Raw genomic sequence first — 22,992 nt, forward strand, 5'->3', positions numbered from 1 at the left:
CCTGTTTTTTCAGAGCAAGTCTTCGTGGTCAGGCAGGGAAGAAATCTGGAAGTGTTTAAATTTAGCTTACTCCTTGAGTTTGACTTTTGGGAGGGGGTGGTGGGGGAGATGCAGTTTTGAAATTAAAGAAGCAATTTCATTAATGAAACTGGGAACCCCTGTCTTAACTGCAGAATATAGTCCTAATAAATGTTGCATTTCTGTCTCACTTTTCTTTCTCACCAGCTAGAGTATGTAGTGACAACCTCGGGGGAATGTGATTGCCGCCGCAGTGGTAGGGTATCACCCTGATGGACAACCAGCAACGCTGCCCCATTATGGGGAGCCCTGGAGCAAACTTCTCTTTAATGTCTGTTCAGAGCCCACAGGACCTTGGCCCAGATCCTCAAAGGTATTTAGACACCTAACTCCCTAATTGATTTCAATTAGTTAGGTGCCAAAATACCTTTCAGGATCTAGGCCTTTTTCTCTAAAAATCTAACTGAAAAAAGCTGTGTGCCAAGAGGTGGTAAGTGCCTGCAACCAAATCAATAAGAGTTGTGGATACTTGGCACCTTTCGGGATTAACACCTCCAACTGTGCATAGAACAGAGTTTACATATGTGGGAAGGGTTGAATCTGCTGGGATTGGAACCTGTGGTTCCAGGGAATGTTGTGGTTATAAACATGATGGCCAGTCCTTTTTATTCAGTCTCCCATTTCCAACTAATATCTGTGAGAATTCCCACAACTTAGTTGTCCTTAGTTGGAAACTGAGATTAGCATTATAATTTGAGGTAACAAACTCATCCAGATTTTTGATTTTTACTCCTTCACAGCCCTGTTGACTTGAATCATGTATTAAGTTGACTCTACAGTGAATTTAATAAAGAGTCTTGTTTACACTAGCTACATGGGATTTCTATTAAGACTGGTATTTCTCCTTTTTAATTTACACACAAAATAAGTCTTCCTTGCACTGACCTGAATGTCAGTATATCTGTGTGATTCCCTTCCATTTCAAGGGAACCAAGAGGTTGTGATGGTTCAGTCTCCCTAAATGTATTTAACAAAACTGAGGTGCAGTTTTTGGGAATGATACTGATGTTTTAGCTTGTATTTTTTTTTTTTGGGGAGGTAGGGTTCAAAGATCTCTCTGGGTCTTGTGGGGGTGAGGGGAAGGCAAGGAGAGAGTCTGAGGTAAGTTTATTGCAAATTAGGAGAGTGTGAATTCAAGAATAGCTCTGAACTTGTCTACTAGGTCACTGGTGGTTTGAGTCAGTCATTTGGCAGGCTGACTCTGCTGCTCCGGGAGATTAGTTCACAGCACTTGGACTTGAAATAATTTCTGTAGGGAAGAGGCAGAGGGGAGTTAGTGTAGTGAGAAGGATTCTGTCACCAGCACATCTTTCTCACAGCAGCTGTTCTGTGTTCAATTAGCCTCTAAATGTGGTCGTTGTTGACTTATCTTGTCTACCTGCCAGGCTGTGAGGTGGCTTATTTGCTAACCACACAAGCATGTGCACTTGAGTCCAAACAATTCATTTCTTTCTTAAGGTGGCCCTGTAGGCACTGATCCTGAGAGGTGCTAAGCACCCTCAGTGCTCCTTCGAAGATCATACCTGTAGTCGCCAGGGGCATGTTTAGATTAAGTTCTGTTACCCCAGGCAGTGACCAGCAAAATCAGAGTCTGAGCACTGTGATACTCAATAAGCTGATGAACATGCGCTTGGAATAGTCCTGTTTCTGCTTTTACTGGTTTTATTCAAACATCACTTTTTCCTGTCTTACATTTTGTGGAGGGGGGGAGCATGGGACTTACAATATTCATCTGTCTACACTTACTATAAGAATCTGAATTTTCACAAGCTGTTTAATAAAAGAAGCAGTTGCTTTAAGATCTCGCTTTTACTGGTGGATGGATTGGAATGAGGAAATGACTCATGACAGGCAAGGAATAGCTAGAGCATACTTTCCTCTTTTTAACACACACAACCCAACAAACTCAAACTCCCTCCACCTCTCAAACAAACAAACCAACCACCCTTAACACACAAACTGTAACAAAAAAATTCGAAGATGGTAGCCAGTGCAGGGGAGAGAACAGCCAGGAATACTACTTGACCATTTCAAAGGTACAGGTTGTAAGGGAATGTGCGGAGAATATGGAAGCTGCAGATCCACCTGATAAATCATTCAGGAAACAGAGTGGATTTGAGTGACCATTCCCTCTTTAAAAGGATGGGGCTTTTAAATAATTATGCTTGATTACTTTTTGTAGTTAGGCCACATGAATATGAGATGAAGGAAAAATCTTCAGTCTTAACCTAGATTTTAGATCTCATCTTGTGTCTCTGACCTAGTGGTAAGAGCAGGGAAGTGGGACCCAGGATGCCAGAGTTCTGTTCACAGCTCCCAGGTAGTTCTGTGTGACCTGGGGGAACATATGGTGCCACCAAAATCTAAGCTATCCCTTGCTTCATGTGGATGTTCAAACTTAATTGTTGAGACTCTTGAATAAAAAAATCTACAGAAGGATAAAATATTATAACAAGGGTTTTTTTTATGCAGTGTCTTTGTGAACCTATGAAATGGCCGTGATGGAAATTGCATGCCAAGGAGCTCCTGACCCCACCATCGGGCACCAGAAGGAGCTTTCTGCTAATAAAGGGCTGAGTGAAACAGTGAGTGAGAAGCAGAGCAGTGTTTGCAAAGTAGAAGATTCAGAGAAAGTTGCCTTCCACAGTCAATGGAAGATCCTGAAAGATGTGATCACCAAAGGAACAGCAAAAGAAGAGACAGAAGGGGGTTCTGCATCCATTTCTATCATCGCCCAGGCTGAATGTGAGTTGCACAGCTTTTTGTTGAGGGGAGTAGGTAGTGCAGTGGGGTATTTCACTAGCTTTGCATCTCTGGAGAGCTGGGTTCACATCTGTCTTTGTGATTGTAGGCAAGGTGAATTTGGTGATCGTTTTCCAGTTCCCATTTAGCCAGGTCACCAGACCTTTGACTATTTTGGCAGTCTCTGCTGAATAAAGACCAAGTAATGGAATAGCAGGGTGGTTACAGGCCATGACTAAGGGGTATTCTCAGAGCTGCATAAGGTTGCTCCTGCAGCAGCACCTACCCACATTGTCGTCCCAAGCCAGGGTCATTGGTCCCTGATTTTATGACCAGCAATGAACATTCTATGGCAGTAAGTTCTGAGTTTCTTGAAAATTCCAGAAGATGCAAGGGGAGGAAAGAACTGGAGGGAAGATTCCTAGTGTTTGGGGAGTGTTTGATCTCAGAAAAAATACTATAGCTCTTCATGATATGTCATAACTAGGGATCCTAGTGTTCCATGATGAACCCACCCCCCAAATTCTTCAATTTAAAAAAAACAAATCTGTGTGGGGGTGGGTTTTTTGCGATTTAAAACGAAATCTGTCAGCAGGAACCCTGATGCCCAGGGCTGTCAGCATTAATTCCCCATATTCCTGTGTGCACACTGGTGGCACAGAGTTCTACTATAATGTTTTTATTTTTTTCACAAAATGTAAAAATACAAATTGTTTTCCTGTGGTAAACTGATTTATAAGATCCCTGGTCATGACCAATATGGTGACTTTCCTGGATTACGGTTTGATTCAGCAAGATGTTGCCACTGTCTCCTTGTTCAGACACTTGCTGCCATCAGTGGAAACTATGTAATATTTAAGCTTTATGATGATCTTGTTTTCTCTCATACAGGTGAGAACAGTCAGGAGTTCAGCCCCACCTTTTCAGAAAGGCCTTTCATAGCTGATAGTAAACGTTACAGGTGAGAGGCCTTTAAAAATAGTTATATATCCATGTAGTATTTACTGGTCTCACATCACTCTACTTCAGTGGTGCCCCTTTGTATACTGCTACAGTTTATTTAAAGAAACTCTGTTTAGAATTGATGAACTCTTTTTTTTCCTAAGGAGTGTGGGGAACTTGCAACACTTTTTAACCCAGGTAACTTTCCCAGGTAACTTTCTCTCTTTACGTTTGCATCACATCCTGTCCTGTGACATGCTGCCCCACAAAGCATGTTGAGGGCTATGTGTTTAGCTGTCTTGCAGTCATCCTTGTTCATCCCTAGGATCTTGATTCTTTCCCAGTGAACATTTACACACAATCACTCTGAGGGTGGCAGCTGAAAGTCCCTTTTAGTTTAGGTCCATGGGTTGGAGGAAGAAAGTTCATGCTAAGGGACATATCTTTTCAGTCTTCTCTAACTGAAGAATGTCTCTTCAGCCAGGTTCATGCATTCTTCCCCATGTCTTCCTCTGGAAAGCAGTGGGAGGCTGGATTGGCTGGTGGGGGCAATGATAACACAAGGAGCAGGTCTGTGTCCTGTTCCGTGGAAACAGCAGGAAGAGCAAGGTGGGCGGAGAAGGACCCACACCTATAAGTCTGGTGTTGCAGGACTCTGTAGCAGTGCCAGTAATCCAGAGGGGAAAAGAAAAGAGGAAGGGTGGCAGAGAAAGGCAGGGGAGAGTAATAGAAGGGCAGGGAGCAGCAGCCACAGGAGGGGGAAGTGGAACTTTGGGGCCCTTCTGCCTTGGCTGGGATGAGGAGCAGCAGTGGCTTGATGGGGAGCTTGGAAGCCGAGTTCAGTGCTGATGGCGTCGGCGAAAGGGGTTGTTGCTCTGGAGTAAGATGGTGGGGCTTAGTTACCTGTGGCCAATCAGGCATAAGCTTCCTCATTTTCAGCAAGTGCCCAGCTTCCTCTTAGTCCTGCAAAACAAGTTCCAGTCTGGATTGCTTTGATGTGGGCTTAAGGGCACCACAGACCAGATGAAAGCTTCCAGGGGAGTGGATCTGATTCATAGAATATCAGGGTTGGAAGGGACCTCAGGAGGTCATCCAGTCCAACCCCCTGCTCAAAGCAGGACCAATCCCCAACTCAATCATCCCAGCCAGGGCTTTGTCAAGCCTAACCTTAAAAATATACAGGGCTGTATGCTTGACACTTCTGTTTTATACCCACTGCTGCCTTACCTTCCGCTAGAACGGTAAATGTTTTCCTCTATGCCAGCAACCTTTGAAAAAGTGCAAATTGTGCTGTCACATAATTTAATCCCTTAAGTGTGTAAGAAGTACAATGAAACATGTACAATGCTTAGTGCTACCATCTTGTCATGAGCTTAGCACCCACAACTCGGCTGCTAAACCAGCTAAATGTGCAGTGATAGAGACTTCTGGGAATGATTGAAAAAGCTGTGAAAAACTCGACAGGTACTGCATAAAGAGTAATAAGGGCAGGTGGCTACACTGCTTGGACCAATACATAGTACTTAACATCTAAAACTGGAAATTCTTTGTGAGGAGCAGTCTCACATCTTCTCCTGGCACTGCTGTTTCTAGGGAACAGGACAAAGACCTGTTAGATGAAAACAAACAACTTCTGATGGCCAGTGACTAATGAATGACTAATAAAGTAAATATTTGTCTTCTGAAAGATAAATCTATGGGTGGTGCTGGTTTGCATAGCTATGCTTTCCTAGTAAAACTATCTTAGTTTTACAGTAGCAGTCATCACAGACTAGAGGTTTTTGGCTTAGATTTTGACTACTCTGTTAAATAATTGGTCCAGATCCTTTCTTTAACTCTAAATTTGCTTTTTAAAATGTAAGTAAAGATCTTTGTTCTAAGCACACTGACAGGTTTCTTTTAATTGATTAAATAAGAGAAATTGTGAACTTAATTAAACATTCATGCAATACACAGCTAGTCTGTGCCAATAACGCAACTTGGCAATGATTTTTACTGCCAGTGGCTCCAATAGTCTCCCCTCCAGGGCCTTGCCAATCTGTACCTTCCAAAATACATTGACAATGTCTTCTAGTGGGCCCAGTGCTGTCTACCTTCTTTCATGATATCTTTTTCCTGTGTAATGCCAAATATGCTGCTGCATTTGTAACTTTTCCTACTGAGAAAGCAATACTGGTAATGTCCATTCCTGTCTGGTTTTGTTTTATTGGCAGTGATCAGCCCGGGAAGATTTGCGCCTGTTGTTTGTCATATTAAAATGTGTCCTTTGCTTTTCTTGTTGGTAGCCGGTCAGACAGTCTTGATCAAATCCCCAACAATGTGGCCCATGCTACAGAAGGGAAAATGGCACCAGCCTTCTGGAGGTCAAGGCATCATGGTAAAGGCAGGAAGAAACGTCGCAAGAAAAGATCCAGGGTCAGAATACAAACACTGGCCTCTGCTAAGCAAGGGCCCAGAACTCCAGAACAGGAAAGTTGTACACCGATCCCAGTCCAGGTGAGACACAAAAGCTCAGCCCCATGGTTTGGGAGGGAAAATCATAGGAGTAATATAATTCTTTGATGGTGATTGGTTTGAATTTTGAGACTGGATTTTATTGTTAGAGTTCCTGTCTAACTCTCTTCCTCTTGTGTTCCAGGAGGATGAAACTCACCAAAACACACTCTTCAGTAACAGCTCCTGTTTTTCAGAACCTTGCAAGGACTCAATTTGTGATCAGATACCATTTGAGAAACCTAGAAAAGTTCTGCTCGCAGGCAAACTCCATTCGCTAAGGAACCTGCACAGACCAGAACTGCACAAGTTGATAAGCCCAGTACAGTGCCTGAACCATGTTTGGAAGCTACACTGTCAGGGTGACTTTGTGCCTCAGCCAGAGACCCTCCATCCCTTCCCTTACAACAGATTGCCCCCTTGCTTCCCTGTTCTGGACAGTCCTCTTTGTGCCATGAAACACAATCCTCTGGAGACTTATCTCCTTGATGATCGGGCCTGTGCGAATGGTGAGCGTCACTTGTCTGGCCTAAGCTTAGAACACAGCTTCCCAAAATGTGTCAGCCAGTCCATGGAAACCAACTTGGACAAACTTTCTGTGGAAGAATATTTGGTGGATGCTCTTAAGGGGAGTGTGAGTCTCGGTGAGCCGCAGAATTTAGCCAGCCTGGCCAAGACGTGGAGAGGAGGTGGTCTGGATTTGAAGGAGCCATTTCGAGAGACAGATGACAATGAGGGGGTGCTGCTTACTGAGGTGATACTTATGGCCTAGTACTTGGGCTGACATGGTGGCAGGCAGTGTGTCCGTCTCTGTTTTAGTAGGACTGTGAATTTACATATCTAAATGCCTCTTAGTGATGTAGGGAAAAGACTCCCGTAGAGTTAACTCATAAAGATTGAGTCATATCTGTAGTGGTGTAAATTCTCCTATAGTGTGCGCGTGAATTTAAGCAGTACTCTAACTCGTGCAGTCTGCAATGTCCTTCATAGTTCACGTGGCTTAAAATGCCTCAGTGAGAGCCATCAAGAGCTCAGTTTAGTGGGTGTTTATAGTAGGAAGAGGTTTGGCGCATAGCCAGTCTTCAAAGATTTCCTTTGTTTAATTTTTCAGTGGTAAAAGGGCCATATGGGTGAATAGGTCATAAGCTTTTATTTTCCATATGCAATTTGCAATTTATTTTGAATCCAGTGGTCAGAGGGTTGATAAGCTGCACCTGCGAGACTTTTTCCCTTGCACCTGCAAACCCCGCTTTTGTTCCATGTACCAACAAGCTGGGTGATTACACAGCTAAATACCCATTGCATAGGCAGGGCTTCCTGGGGCAACGGAAGCACATGTAAATCGTGCAGACACAAAATATCGACCTGTTTCTACTTCTGGATCTTGTCGCACTAGCTGTTACAGCAATGTCCAGTGCGTGCATTGCATTGCTCAGCCTGTGGAAAGAACAGCCTTTTAAAGATGGGCTAGTTATTTAGAAATCTTTAGGCATCCAGGGGATAGCTCATTTTCTCTTTAGGATGGAGGGATAGTCATTTGGATCCCAGAGACCCAACCAGTGACCCAAGAAATCTAGATGGAGCAGGAGGGGAGGGCTTGTTAAAGGCAAGAATTGAAAATCCCAGCCCAGAGTTACTTCTGAGTGATTCTGGGACCCTTAACTCTTCTAGTTTCTTTTGAAAATCCCAGCTCTTTGCTCTGTCTTAGACTTGACACAGCTGATTGGCAGCCATGTTCCTGCATACTTGCTTCATCTTGTCTTTACTTCTAATCCTTAGAAACTAAAGCCGGTGGACTATGAATACCGAGAAGAGGTTCACTGGACCAAGTGCCATGACTCTCTGGGCGTTGGCTCTTTTGGGGAAGTGTACAAAATAGAGGACAAACAGACTGGATTTCAGTGTGCTGCCAAAAAGGTAACTTAAGAAAACAAAGGAAAGCTTGATATGTCCAATAAAAGAAGGCACAAAGAAAGTAAAAGCTGGGTCTGTTTTCATTCCAACTCCCAAGGACTATAGGTATCTTACTCTTATGAGAGTCCGTGCTATTGAGGCTGTGCATCCAAGGGCAAACTGCAAAGCATTGGTATGGAAACACCAAACTTTTGTCTGTGTGATAAGGTAGGGAGCCTGTATTTCAGTGATCAGTTCTAGTCCTTCTTTATCGAGTGAGGCACACTTGTTATTGTGAGCTGAGAGATTACTGTGGACTCTGGGTAATCTTTAAGACCAGAAGTATGTTTTTAGCTGCTGCATGAATCTAACTGTATTCTTAAAATGTGTCCAAAAGCAAAGAGCAAAAGGTTAGGTGCACCTTCCTATATTGGATGCGTGTATACTGGAAAAAAAATTGTGGCTGCATATACCCTAATATGGGGTTAATTTTAAGGCTTTTTCTTGGCATTATCATTTGCATATTACGTTTGAACAATGCTTGTAAAGTGTAGTGAATTTGTATTATAGGCTCTGCAAAGGAACTACACTTTTCCAGGATCCTACATGGTCCAGCTTGTTTTAGATATTGTACAGTAAACAAAGTCAGATGTTTTCATGAAATGATGCATATAGAACTTGGGAATTTCTTTGAAGATTTGTCTTAGCTATGCCCCCACCTTTGTAGGTAATTATATTAATACAAATTACATTCTCTCATAATCTCACTACATAGTCCTCTGGGTATCAGAGTGCATGTGCTTTCTGGTGGCTGTTAATACTTTTCCCCTTATATTACTCTAGTCAAGAGTGTGGGAGGTAACTGACTTTTAGAAAGTTTGGGTTCAGAATCCTTTTGAGTAATAAGGGCAGGTTTAGATTTTTTTAAAAGCTATAAATAAATCCATCTCAACTTGACTGATTACCAGGTGGAAACAAACAAGCAAAAATATAATTAACCAAGTTGGGAAAAAAAATACATCTGATCTCTTCTCACATTTTTCACTTGTGAGCTGTGCAGGAGAGAGAGTTAAAACAAACCAGAAAATGTTGCAATACTAAAATTTCCTGTGATTCCTAAAAAAGAAAAGGAGGACTTGTGGCACCTTAGAGACTAACAAATTTATTTGAGCTTAAGCTTTTGTGAGCTACAGCTCACTTCATCCGATGAAGCTCACGAAAGCTTATGCTCAAATAAATTTGTTAGTCTCTAAGGTGCCACAAGTACTTCTTTTCTTTTTGCAGATACAGACTAACACGGCTGCTACTCTGAAACCCGTGATACCTCGTACATCTAAAAAATACACACAATGACATATGGCCACTATGTGAGCAAGTTATGCTAATGTCATAATGTACAAAATCTCTTCATTTGGGTTAATTATCCACCTGGCAAACACATGCACTCAGATAATTTTGCAATAGGATTGTCCAGTACAGGGTAAATTTTGAAAAAGCCTGTCACCTTTGAAATTGTTACTCGCAGGCTTCAGAAGGCAGCTGTGTACATGAAAGGATGGATTTCTGACAGGTTGCATTTCTTCATCATCAAAAACAGGTGGATTTTAACCAGCAATTAAGAAATATGAAGATCCAAGTTTTGACACTTTAAAGTCACTAATATGGAAATGAGGTGCAATGCCTGGCTTGCCTGAAATTAATGCCACCTCTGTTTTTACGGGACTTGAGCTACCTACCCATGTTTTATCAAACTTGATATCGGCAGCTGGCTTTTAAATTCTTGAGATTAAACCAAACTAGCTATGGCTGGACCATTGACAACAATGAAACATGATGCATCCTTTTCCCACCAGTGTCCAAATGAGTCATGGTTTCCTTCTAGTCTTCAGCAGTGTCTAGTTTTGTGTTTTTTTTGGCCTACTGATGTGAATCAACTTTCTGCTTAGTTTTTCTTGTGTAGCATAGCTACTGCCTAAAGAGGTGACAGATAGAGCAGATTACTGTACATGGACATATAAAGAGAACTTGAAATCTAATCTCTTTCAAAAAAATTGCTTACAAGTTATTCTGGGTGCTATACCTCCCCTGGTTTTTCCCATCCTTTGTGGCTTTTACAATCACATTTTCCTGGCATTTATAAAAATGTTTTCTTCCTGTTGTATGAAAGACAAGCACAAACAGGGACACTGACTACACTGTGTGCTATCAAATGTACAGAGCAAATTGAAAAGTGAGATTAGAAGAAAATTTCCTGTCCGTTTTGAGCAATGTTGTGGGCTAGATAAATGTTCAGACCGAAGTGTGTGTGAAGTTGCCAGTTTCCTTTTTAAACCAAATCTGCTCTAGTTATGTCTTGTCTTCCTTCCAAAATGTTATTCACTCAGCTATAATCTGGAGACCAAGGGGAGGAGGCATTCTGGGGAGAGGGCACTGAAGCCTGAGCTGTGTTCTGGCCATTTTTCAAATGCTGTGTAGCTTTGAGTGTTACGGATTCTGTAGTGCACTTCTTGTTCAAAAGTGTCTGCTCCAAAACACCAAGTACTGTCTCTTGTACTCTGTTGCTAAAGTCCAGTTGGCTCTGACTGTGGAACAGAAAGGTAATCTGTTCTAGTGCACAGAGAGTACGTATGCTCAGAATTTTGAGTGGTGCTGTCCCACGTATGGAGGGAAGAGCTGCATTTCCAAAGGAATCCTTTAAGGGGAGGGTGTTGTACAGACCTAACTAAGCTGTTGGAATCAGTCATCGTGACTCCAGTTTTTCTTCTTTGCTTCTCCAGGTGCAAGTCGAACACTTTCGTGCAGAGGAGTTGACGACATGTGCTGGAGTGACAAGTCCCAAAGTTGTCCCTTTGTATGGAGCCGTGAAGGAAGGTCCTTGGGTTACTATCTTCATGGAGCTAATGGAGGGTAAGGAAGATGGAAGCACCTTTGTAACCATCAAACGAAGTAGGCATTGATGTCCTCGTCTCTCTCTCTCTCCTCCTCTCTTCCCCCCCCTCCCCCACCCAGGCCACAATTTTAAATGTTTTTATCCCTTTGGTGGTATTCTGGATTTTCATTGGAGTTAATTTCTTGTGGGAGGGGTGGTGGCAGGTCAACACCACTAGTGCATAGAAATGGACATCTATTTTGAGTGATCCTCTCACTTCTGGATTTATATTTTTAAAACTAGAAAGCCAACAAAATTCCTCTAAGCCTCAAACTAAAGCAAGCACCTGTCTGCTTTGATGCTACAGTGTTTTCTATTGAGACCGAAGTTGTGAAATGAATCTCTGATCTCATGTAATATACTTGTGTGGAGCGAGGAGTATGTGTTGAACCTGGTACTCCCTTGCACACAGCTCCTCTTCTCAACCAGGGGCAACAGAAAGCGCAGCCTCTTCAGGGATCAGTGGATGACCAGCAGGGGCTGGATGGGGTTGGTCCTGTCAGATTGATGATTGGTTGCTATGAGGCCATTGAGTTATGTGAGACCAAAGTAAGGGACTTTGAAAAATGGAGGTTACTTGGACAGCAAGAACTCTGGGAATAAATAACAGGAACTTTTCCATTCGTGGGAGACAAATGTCACCCCTCTGATCTTATGGCTATCTCTGGCCCTAGCAGAAGGGGAGGAATGTTGATGCTCCTGAGGAATACTGGACAGATATAAGACTGAAATGTGTGCACTCTGAATTCTCTCATAGGTGGCTCACTAGGCCAACTGATTAAACAAAGTGGCTACTTGCCAGAGGATAGAGCCCTCCATTACCTGGGTCAAGCATTAGAGGGTCTGGAGTATCTTCATGCTCACCACATTCTGCATGGAGATGTCAAAGGTAGGGTTCCATGTAAAACACCCTATTACTCTTCTTCCTCTTAACATCTGACAGAACAGGCTCTTACTAATTCCAGATGGCTGCTGGGTGGCTCAGTGGGTTAGTGCACTAGCTTTTCAGGCTCTACATTCAGTCATAAGTGGTGAGTATAGTAAGCTCCACTTATTCCTCTGTACCACTCAGTTTGGCATGACTTTGCTTGGGGAGGCCCAACTCTGGAGTAGAGGGGACTCTGCAGGTCAGAATTGGCAGACTCATGCATGGCATTATGTCTTCCTCTAGCTGCTGGTATTTGCTTACTTTTGTCAGCATGAGAAGTGTCCTAGGTTTGCGCTCAACAAGGACTTTGGCTCCTGGCTTTGGCTTCTTTTGCATAGGGCAGACTTCAATGAATAGGACATTGATTTTAAGCCTTTTCACTGGCAGCGGACAACGTGCTCTTATCCAGTGATGGAAGCCGGGCTCTCCTCTGTGACTTCGGTCACTCTGCTCGCCTTCATCCCGATGGCTTGGGGAAGTGCTTGGTGACAGGTAAGGTTCTGCCATGGTTCCGTATTGTCCCTTTTGGGGCCAAGTTGCCTTATAAGCTGTAGCGCTGTATGAAAGTTTTGGGCACCTGTGGGCTGCATTTGGCTCCTGGGATCACCTTTTGACTACTCCTTACTGCAGGGGTCAGCAACCTTTCAGAAGTGGTGTGCTGAGTCTTCATTTATTCACTTTAAGGTTTCGCATGCCCGTGATACATTTTAACGTTTTTTAGAAGGTCTCTCTCTAAGTCTGTATATTGTATAACTAAACTATTATTGTATGTAAAGTAAACAAGGTTTTCAAAATGTTTAAGAAGCTTCATTTAAAATTAAATTAAAATGCTGATCTTACGCTGCCAGCCTGGGGTTCCGTTCACCTAGGCCAGCAGCCAGGACCCCAGCTGGTGAGGGGCTGACAGCCAGAACCCCAGACCAGCAGCGGGCTGAGCAGGGCTGGCGGCTGGGACCCCAGACTGGCAGTGGGCTGAGCAGCTCAGCCCACTGCCGGTCTGGGGTTCCATCTGCCGGCTCCTGCTGGCCAGGGCCCCTGTCAGCCTGCTGCCGGTCTGGGATCCCGGCCCTGTCCACAGAGTGTCTACCTTCCTTCTCCCTGGTTCTAGCCCATTTTTTTTTCTCTGTCTCTCTCTGCATTGAGCTGAGGGTGGGAGTTCACTGAGCACAGGGCGGGGGGTGAAGGAACAGGCTGGGGGTTGGGGTGTAGGGTCTGGCCAGGAGCTAGAATGAGGAAGGGGGCTCAGGGTTGGGGCAGGAGGTTTTGGTGTGGAGTGCTTACTTGAGCAGCTCCCATTTGGTGCAAGGGGTGCAGGTGGGAATGTGGGGGGAGGGGCATGCAGGAGCTCCCATTTGGTGCTCAGGGTGGGGGTGGGAATGTGAGGGGTGCAAGAGTCAGGGCATGGGGTGTGGGGGGGCTGGGTATGTGGGGGGCGGCGCAGGGGTCAGGGCATGGGGTGTGGGCATGGGGGTGTTACAGCCTCCTGCCCAGAGCGGCTCACGGCAGGGGGCTGGAGGGGATATGCCCTGATTCCACTCCCCCCTTCCCCAAGGCCCTGTCCCCACCTCTTCTCCGTCTCCTCCCTGGAGCAGCTCCGCTTCTCCCCCCTCCCTCGCTGATTGATCAGCGGCAGGGAGGGAGAGGAGGAGGAGGAACCCAGCATGCTGGGAGAAGAGGCGGGGGGAGCTCTCCTGCCCTGCAGCAGCAGCCGGCAGGACCAAGCTTCTTCACCCTGCCCCGGCAGGGGAGGGGCCATTGGTGGAGAAGAGCGGAGCAGGGCGGGCAGGTATTTTAATGGTACACTGCTGCCTGCCGGGGTCCCGACCTGGGTTCGGCAGCAGGCTGAGCTGGGCCGGTGGCTGAGACCCGGCAGGCAGCAGTGTGCTGCTAAAAATGGGCTCGCGTGCCGTCTTTGGCACACGTGCCATAGGTTGCCAACCCCGCCTTAGAGTTTGCCATCAGACCTGCTCAGTATGCACTGAGTTTCACTTGTGTCCCTAGGGTGCTACATGCCTGGCACAGAGACGCACATGGCTCCAGAGGTAGTAATGGGAAAACGCTGTGACTCAAAGGTGGATGTCTGGAGCAGCTGCTGCATGATGCTGCACATGCTCAATGGGTGTCATCCTTGGACCCGGTATTACAACCACCCTCTTTGCTTAAAGGTGAGTGATCCACAGTACACCATGCCAGAAATCCAGAGTGACAAACTAACTCTGATTATATCCAGCAAGCTGGTGTGAGCTACAGGGAAGAAGTCTGAAAGGTGCAAATAGGGGACTAGCAGGTGGTAGGGATCTTAATTTGGGAGCAGCTTACTTGTTGGCCCTATTTTGTTCATGCACACTAGTTGCTTCCTGTTTCTCCTCTGCTCATCACTGAGGTGCACGTTCTTAACTACTTGTAGAATGAATTGTTACCAGGCCTCTGATCCTGATTCCACACTTCTTAAGCCAAGAGACAGTTAAGTGGTGGATGTGGCCAACTTAGGGGAGAACTTGTCTCTTTTGGAAGCAGACTGGAATGTTCGTTCATTCAGTTTAACCTCTTTCCCTTCCTGTTTTATGTGATACAGATAGTCAAAGAGCCACCTCCTTTGAGGGAAATCCCACCTTCCTGTAACCGTTCCACTGTCGAGATCATTAAAGCCGGGCTAGAGAAGGAGCCACTTAAAAGAGCTTCTGCAGCTGAGTTGAAGACTAAGGCTGACATAGCTCTGCAGGAGGGTAAGAATGTCCTGCTTCTAAGGTCCTGCTCATTTATTACTAACTACAATGGGTAAGAAACCAGCCACATCTGAAACATGCTGCTTGTGATGCAAAGACTTTCCCAGATGCAAGTACTGTACAAAATGACCCCTGTTGGTGCTGTAATGTATGTGTTGCCTTGCTGCTCCTCATGTATACACAAAACACTTACATCCCCTGGGGTTGGATGGGGCCTGCAGATGACCCTGTTCATATAAATCACCAGGAAAGGAGCCCTGATGAGTTCAAAGTCCAGATAGCAATATTTTAAGGACTAGCATGCACTCTTGCATCCCTCTTCATTGTTGGAAGCAGATGTTGTGCTCTCTGTGAGGCTAATGTTAGCATGAGCCAAGGCTGTGGTAGGCAACCCGAGAGCCCCATGTCTCTCCCACTATCCAACGGCAAACAGCTGGTGTTTAGTATATAGCAAATCTGAAAATAGTGTCCCATCCCTAAATAAAACCTATCCATATGCTATTGTTCCTTCTTTGAGACTATCTCATAGATTCCCCCAGAGAGTTTGTAATATGCGAGGAACTGATTTACAGGGAAGTTATAGGCTTCATCTTTTGAAGCCCTTGGGTATTCCACAGCAAGATACAGTGCTGCCTGCTGTAGAAGCGTGCGACATCTCTCTGTATAACAGTCCTATATGTGTCTTTGTTTTTTAGTGGGAGATGTGAAGAACCCCTGGAAAGAATACAGAGAACCTAGACACTTATCTTTGGATGAAAAAAACAATCTGCACACCTCCCTGTCCCCAACAGTCAGCCTGATTTCTGAGACTTTGGCTAGCCCTGGGTCCGCATTCAAAGCTCCTTGCCTATCCCAAAGCCTGCAGCCACCATCTCTGGAGCTGACAGAGAAGACTGAGGTAACCCCTTGGAATCTGTGCAAGGAGTTACCTAGGATCTGTGATCCACTCTCCCCCTCCTCCCTGGCTCCTGTCCCCACCAAGAGCAGCAGCTCCTCAGAACGGGCAACAACTATCTCGGAACAGGAGCTTCAGCAGCTGGAAATAGGTAACATGGAGACTAGCTCTCTACTCTGTTAACAGAGCTTGGTGTGTGATAATGCAGCTGCTGTTTTCTGGCTTTTTCTCTTTGGTGCCCAGAAATGGTTTTGTTTTTCACTTTTCCAAGAAAAGGGAAAACGCCTCATGTCTTAACCTCCCCTCCCCCCAAATTATCAAGATGAGTGGTTTTCAATCACTAGGATGTGCATCAGAACCAGTGGTGTGGGATTCTGAGACTGATGCTTCTAGGTTCCCCTGCCCTTCCTTAATGAAGGGCTGTAGTGCCTTGCCCCTTTTCAGCCCCATTCAGTTGCAGAGCCTAAACTCTATAGAAAATTTGCATATGCTGCAGATAGTGTGGGCTCTAACTTGTGGGAGACCTTTTGGCTGCATCAAACCATCTTGTTATGCTGGATGAAGCATAATTGATAGGAGCTGTGAAAAACTGACTAGTGCAGCTAAGATCTGTCTGGTAAGCTTCCTGGAGAAGTAAATGTGGGAAGTATATCTCCTGTGTCTAGCAGCCAAGCAGGTTGATTTCCAGTGTCTTGGAAAGTGCAGCAGGAGCACTGGTCAAGTTTTAGTCCTTTCCATTGGCCAGAATAACACTAATATGCTCTCTCCTGATGTAGACAGGCATCTTCTTTCACTTAATGAATGATGTGGAAAGCTGCAGGAATAGTATTTGAATGAATAATCTGAAGTCCTTAAATATAACACAATCTTGGCAAATTCCTGTCAGATGCAGCAGGGCAGTATTACTGCAGAATGCTCCTCTAGTAGATAAGGAAATTCTGTTTTGAGATTTGCTTGATACCACAAAATGGGGATTAGCATTTGCGGGTCCCTGTGCTCAGATCATTAGCCCAGTCTTCCTGCAACTTCGAGCTCTGGATACTCTCCAGGCAGGAGATTACAGGGACTAGGGCCTGTTTTAAATTCTAGCTTGGCTAAGAGTTCTCTAGAGACACAGCCGCCCACTCTGGGTCCTCCTGTTATCTTGTGATCAGAGTACTGAGTTGGGACTGCTGGGTGCCATTCCTGCCTCTTGGCTTGGCAAGTGATGTGTAAATCACTTTCCTGCTCTGTGCCTCAGTCTCCCCCCCGCCCTTTACAGTGGGCACAATAGTACCTACCTCACAGGGAAGTTGAGGGTAATGTGATATTTGTAAAGAGCTTTGCGTTTCTTTAGTATCCTTCATTCAGGGTTTAAAGTATTAATTACAGCAAAAGGGAGAGGGGTTGGGGAGGTGTGGGATCAGAACAATTGCAAATCTCTCTCCATTTCCTCTCCCTTTTGCTTTTAGAGTTGTTTTTGAACAGCCTGTCACAGCCGTACTCTCTGGAGGAGCAGGAGCAAATGCTCTCGTGTCTCAGCATTGACAGCCCGCTCATGTCTGATGCCAGCGAGAAGGTGAACAAACAGATCCCAGCAGTGGTTGCTGTGTGGTTATGAGAGGCATCTGCCTTCTGATGTAAAATGGGAGGTCCAGCGTCACCAGCAGTGGAGACGTGGCAGTACGGCCCCTGGCAGATGTGCTGCCTTTCCCATTATCTCTGGGTCAATCTGTGGGTGGCCTAGGGACTGTTCTGTGGAGGGGATTCTCCCTTCTTTGGACACAGGAAGGTGGGTGCTAGTGAAATGTTCTTCAGCGCGCTCACACTGTGGTTTAATAGTGACAATCCTGCGGTGCTGTACTGACGGATCGCATGGCCCTTGTATATGCAGCATCGGGAAGTGAGCTGTATGCATGGTTACTTTTTCAGAACTCTCTGAAGGCCTCTCAGAGCCTGAGGGACACCATGAGCTCTGGGGTTCACTCCTGGAACAGTCAGACCGATGGACAGAGCTTCAGCTGGAACAACCTGCTGTATCGCAGTCGGCACACAGACACCCCCAGCTATTTTAATGGTGAGTCGATTTGGGTCTCCAAATCTGGACACAGCTACCCCATATCTTGGGGCAGGGGTGGGGGTGGGGGTGGTTCAGTAGCCACTGTGCATGGGAGTAGCTGTTTTGTTTTTTTTCCCCAAGTTTTCTCTCCCCATTGGTACAAAGGAACCATCTCTGGGAGGTGGGAGAGGGTCTTGTTAAGTCTGTGACCCTTCATCTGGTGAAAAGCCCATGAGCTTCAGAGAGGCTGTGCCCGCAGCTCCTGGTGAGTTCATGGGGTGCTCAGGCCCTTGAAGAGTAAGGCAGCCAGAGGAAAACTGCTGACTGCATGGCTTCAAGGGGTGCAGCTCTGTGCCTCGTACGCATTTGCAGTGCCTCTGGGCTCTTGGACCAGCGCACATGAGCCCCTTAGTGGCAAACCCTGTACCTCAGGCTCCTACCAGGGCATTGGACGCTGACTGATCTCCGTTGGAACAAGAGACTGTAACTCCACCAAGCCTGCAGGAGGAGTAAATGACTCTCTCTGTTTCAGGAGTGAAAATCCAGATCCAGTTGCTAAGTGGAGAAAATCTTCATATCCGAGAGTTCCACAGGACCAAGGTGGGGGACATTGCTACTGGGATAAGCCGCCAGGTGAGGAGCCAGCCAAGTGCTGTGACTCAGATGGTGGCGGCTGGGCCGTCACGTGCTGGTCAAAGGTGGGCTACTGATGGAGGGCAGGTGGTGGTGGCTTGGGGGTTAATGGGCTAGTCCACTTACACACCCTCTTGACTGACTTGTTGTACTTTTTAGACAATGTTGAGAGATGGTTGAGTTGTTCAGACTTCTGGGGTTCCTTCTTTCTGACTAGAAACGTTACTGGTTTTCTAGGGAAATTAGAATACTGCTTGCATAGAAGAGGCATGTAGTGAATGTCAGCTAGAGAAAACGGCTGTGCATCGGTTTATAATGGCCCTGAGGGCGTGTTGTCAGCTTCCAGTGTAAATACTGGGCTGCCTTGGCTGGAGACTGCAAGGTGTAAGGGAAGGGCAGTTACCAGTGTCGCAGGATTGTGAGGCTCAGTTGATCTTAAAATGCTTTGACCTTCTCAGAATGAAGGGGCTGTAGAAGTGTAAAGGATTTGTATTATTGGAGTATACTCCTTTGGGATAAGCCATTCACTTAAGAATCACGAAGCAAAGAGGTCCAGCTAAAGAGAGAAGGGCACAGGAGCCTAAACTAACCCAGCCATTCCAGTTAATGAACAGCCAGCAGTAGGCACTAAACGTCTGTGGGAATCCAGCTGCAGGAGAAATACCATCTCGATTTGGCTTCTGAAATAGTCAATCACCAGGGGAGAATTAGGACATGATCCTTGCCAAGCATGAACCTCCTTTCTCCTTGCACTTTTCGTTAATCAGAACGCTGTTAGCCAGCTAGAGTATTCCTGTCATGCACTGAATTAGACTTTGATTGCCAAGTGCCACAAAGCTTTGTTTGCTCTGGTTCACAGATACCGGCCTCTGCTTTCAGCCTTGTTACAAAGGAAGGTCAACCTGTTCGCTATGACATGGAGGTTCCTGACTCTGGTATAGAACTGCAGTGCACCCTTGCTCCTGACTGCAGTTTCGGTTGGACCTGGAGAGTCAAGCATGGTCAGCTGGAGAATAGACCATAAGGCTTTTGGTCTTGGAGGTCACTTGCTTATGTTGAAGCATGGAATTACAGAAGCCCACAACCAACTTTGCTTGATAAGCATCCAATGCAGCTATTGATGTTTCCTACTGAACTAGGATTCAGGGTTCAGCTATTCCCTGCTTTAGTGCATCAATTCCTTGCCTTGCAGAGACTGAATCCAGACCAAGCAGCAGTCTCTTGCGCGAGGGCTGTGAACAGGCTGAGATTGAATGCAGCAGAGAGGAACAGGATTGTAGTGCTGCACATCGGCACTTTCCAGGAGAATGCTGGGGAAGGGGCTGGCCACCCCGATTGCTCAGAACTCCGACATGAAGTCCGTAGAATTCGAACTCTAGAGGAAGGAAGATGGGGATCTTGAGTATAGTAGGATGGTGGATGAGGAGGTGGCAAACTCCTTTCTTGGTGGAAAAAAAAATTCTGTTTCTGTAGGTTTTGAATAGCATCACTGCCTTAAGATTAGAGCAGTGAGGAAAATAGAAGCTGTAACTGACTGGGTTTAAGGGTTATAATCAAATCATTGTATTCCCTGTTTCCCTTCCCAGCAGCACTCTGTTTTTTGAGGTTGCAGCTTCTGATCAGAAAAGGATTAGGGCCACTCTCCAGAAGGGCTTTCCTTTCACCTCTGATTTCAACAACCCCTCTTTTTAGTTCTGGTCCACAGAGATCTTGCATTATCCCACTCTTTCATTATTGTAAACAATATATATCAAAGAAGGGAATACATGGTCAGGAGGCTTGAGAGTTGAACTCCTGGGTTCTGTTCCCAGCTTTGCCATTTATGTGCTGTGCCTTGACTAACCTTTTTGAGAGTCAGTTTGTCCATACGATGGATAGAATACAGGTGGGAGGAATGGCAACTAGATTTAACACCTATGGAGCATGTCAAGGTCAATGAACTATGTAAGTCCTCTGTTAGAGCCATGACTAAGAGTACTGTAAGGAAGCAACTATCATTATCCCCATTTTACAGATCAGAAATCTGAGGCAAGATCAAAGTGACTTGGCCAAAACCATACTCTGAATGCATGGCAGAGCTGGGACTAGAACCCATGGTTCCTGACTAGCGAGTGGTTTGTCCACAGAACATGTTGCAAATTATAGTGAAACTTGCAAGTGATGCTGGGCTAAAGTACAGTTCTCCTCTGCCTTTATTAGAAGATGCAAGCACATTAAGCCTCTAATCTTCAATGGTCCCTTGCATGGTTAATGTTTCCGGCTGTATTATATGATCAAAAATCCTGAATCAGAAAATCAAAGCTCTTGCAAACGTGAATTCCAAGATAAGAGTGGAACTTTACAAGCAAAGAGGTTATTCTTCAGCAGCAGTGTAGTGATATTTCTATACTTGTTTAATCTCAAAATACTTCAACTATACAGCGTATATCTACTGTAGCTGAAATGCAGCCAGCTCTGGCATCTAGCAGTAACCGGCTAGAAAATAAAACCTGGCATTCCTACCAAGAGGGGAGACTTGAGTTCCATTACACTTAAGAAAAGTGTCATGGGAATTCAACTTTTTAAATTTTGATGGAGAGCCTCCATGACTTCTGTTTTCAGAAGCCATAAAGTACATTGAACTGTTCTGCTACCTTGGAGTGAGAGGCTGAATTAGCATTGCCGGGGTTGGAATCTCTTTCCACGGAGCTGAGGAATTCCAAACCCTAATGCTTTGTCAACTGCAGCAAATTCATTGGCAGTGGGGACTTTGGTTCCTGTCTCTGCTCCTGGGGCGCAGGATTTTCTTTGTCCTCTATCAAGAAAACCGTGGCATTATAGTCAACAGCTGATGGTGTGTTGCTGTGACATAACTACTGGATATCCCCAGTATATGTCTCCCCCTTATCCATTGTTTCGCATATCCGTCGCTCCTCAATAGGGGAACGTGTTCCAATTCACGTCGGTCCTGATCTGAATATCCGTCATTTGCAACTTACAGTACAGTAAGATATGTGGATTGGGATATGTGGATTGGGACCGATGTAAAGGGAACGTGTTCCCCTATTGATGAGTGCCGGATATGGGACAGAGATGAGTAGCCATGGGTGGGCCACCACCCACCCATTTAACATCCAGGCCCATCCTGCCAGTCCCAGCTCTGCTCCCACCCCAGCACTTGAGCCAAGCCCCCAACCCAGGTGGGTGTGCACATTTTTCCAGGAGCCCCTGGCCAGAGCATCTGTTGTGCCTTCCCCTTCCCCCCCCGGGCTGGCTGGAGAGGGGAGAGAAGCAGACAGATCGCTCCTACCCCTCTGTCCCCAGTCATTGCCCGCCCACCCAAGCGTCCCCTCCTGCCTATGCCAGTGCAGTACCAGTAGGTCCCCAGTATCCGCCATCTTGGGATCCGCTGCCCTTTTCAAGAACGCAACCCCAACATAAACCAGCGACCCGCTGTATTGCCTGTCACCCCAAGGGTTGCTCATGCTGAAGTCTCCATTTTTGTCACGGAAGCCACTGATTCCGTGACCTCCATGACTTCTGCATGGCTGGTGCGCCTGGCCCGGGAGCTGCCTGAGCAGCTTGGGTAGCCCCTGGGCCAGGCACACCGGCCGCTGCTGGGGCAATCTCAGGCCCCCGGTCCCCCAGCAGCAGGAGTTTGGGGGAGGGGCTCTCCGGAAGGGCGACAGCAACTCCCCTCCCTCATCTCCACATGCTGCCTCCACCCGCAGACCCATGGGAGCTGCAGAACCCGGGCCTTGGGGCAGAGCAGGGTCAGCATGTGGAGCCAAGAGCTGGGGTCACCACTTCCCAGGAACTGGTTAGGGAGCCTGCCCCCCCCCCCCTCCCCGCAGTGCCCTCCTGAGCCATGCTTCCCTTCATCCACACCCATTTTAATCAAGGGTATATAGTAAAAGTCATGGACAGGTTATGGGTTGTGAATTTTTGTTTACTGCCCATGACCTGCCCATGAGTTTTAATAAAAATATCCATGACTCAAACATAGCGTTACTCATGCCCTCTGTTCCGTCACTTAGTCCTGGTCTACACTAGGGAGGGATCGATCTAAGTTATGCAACTTCAGCTATGTGAATAGCGTAGCTGAAGTCGATTTACTTAGATCTACTTACCACGGTGTCTTCGCTGCAGTAAGTCAACGGCTGACGCTCTTCTGTCGACTCCACCCGTGCCTCTTGCCCTGGTGGGGTACGGGAGTTGACGGGAGAGCACTCGGCGGTTGATTTATTGCATCTAGACTAGACGTGATAGATCAACCCCTGCTGGATCAATCACTGCCCATCGATCCAGTGGGTAATGTAGACAAGCCCTTAGAGTCTCATTCTGGTATCTGAGGGGACACTACATAATTTTACCAGTTTCTCCTTAGTAACTTCCACCTTTTTAACCTTTTGGTGTCGAACTCTGCTAAACACTAGAGCAAAATGCAGCAGCCCTCAGTGTTAGGAGAGTGAGCTCTACATTTTACTTATAGCATTAATGCTGCCCTTTTTATGCTGGGAACTTATCTGAATGATGAGTAAAAGCGTAAACATTTGTGAATCCAGGTAGGCAGGATGTGTATATCCTCCTGTGCTTTGGCACACCAGCATTAGCCAGTATCTCTGCCCCATGTATCTCGTCCTCCTTAAATCCGACGCTGTCCTCTTCATTGTAGCTTCATATCACTGTGATCCAGCTTCCATGTGACAGATGCCC

The 22,992-nt window shown here is 46.0% G+C and overlaps 1 protein-coding gene across 1 annotated transcript; it reads left to right on the plus strand.

Moving 5' to 3' along the window:
* The first annotated feature begins 242 nt into the window (after nucleotides 1-242).
* Nucleotides 243-22,086, plus strand: MAP3K14 (mitogen-activated protein kinase kinase kinase 14). Its single transcript, XM_074940481.1, has 16 exons — nucleotides 243-391; nucleotides 2,551-2,823; nucleotides 3,712-3,781; nucleotides 6,048-6,258; nucleotides 6,401-7,009; nucleotides 8,035-8,172; nucleotides 10,926-11,055; nucleotides 11,835-11,966; nucleotides 12,393-12,497; nucleotides 14,007-14,170; nucleotides 14,581-14,731; nucleotides 15,427-15,777; nucleotides 17,078-17,184; nucleotides 17,538-17,682; nucleotides 18,197-18,297; nucleotides 19,157-22,086. Exons 2-16 carry the CDS (start codon nucleotides 2,571-2,573, stop codon nucleotides 19,319-19,321), a joined length of 2,832 nt encoding a protein of 943 aa, XP_074796582.1. The 5' UTR covers nucleotides 243-391; nucleotides 2,551-2,570; the 3' UTR covers nucleotides 19,322-22,086.
* The last annotated feature ends 906 nt before the right edge of the window (nucleotides 22,087-22,992 follow it).

This window comes from Natator depressus, chromosome 27 (genome assembly GCF_965152275.1).
Source record: "Natator depressus isolate rNatDep1 chromosome 27, rNatDep2.hap1, whole genome shotgun sequence".
Lineage (NCBI taxonomy): Eukaryota > Metazoa > Chordata > Testudines > Cheloniidae > Natator > Natator depressus.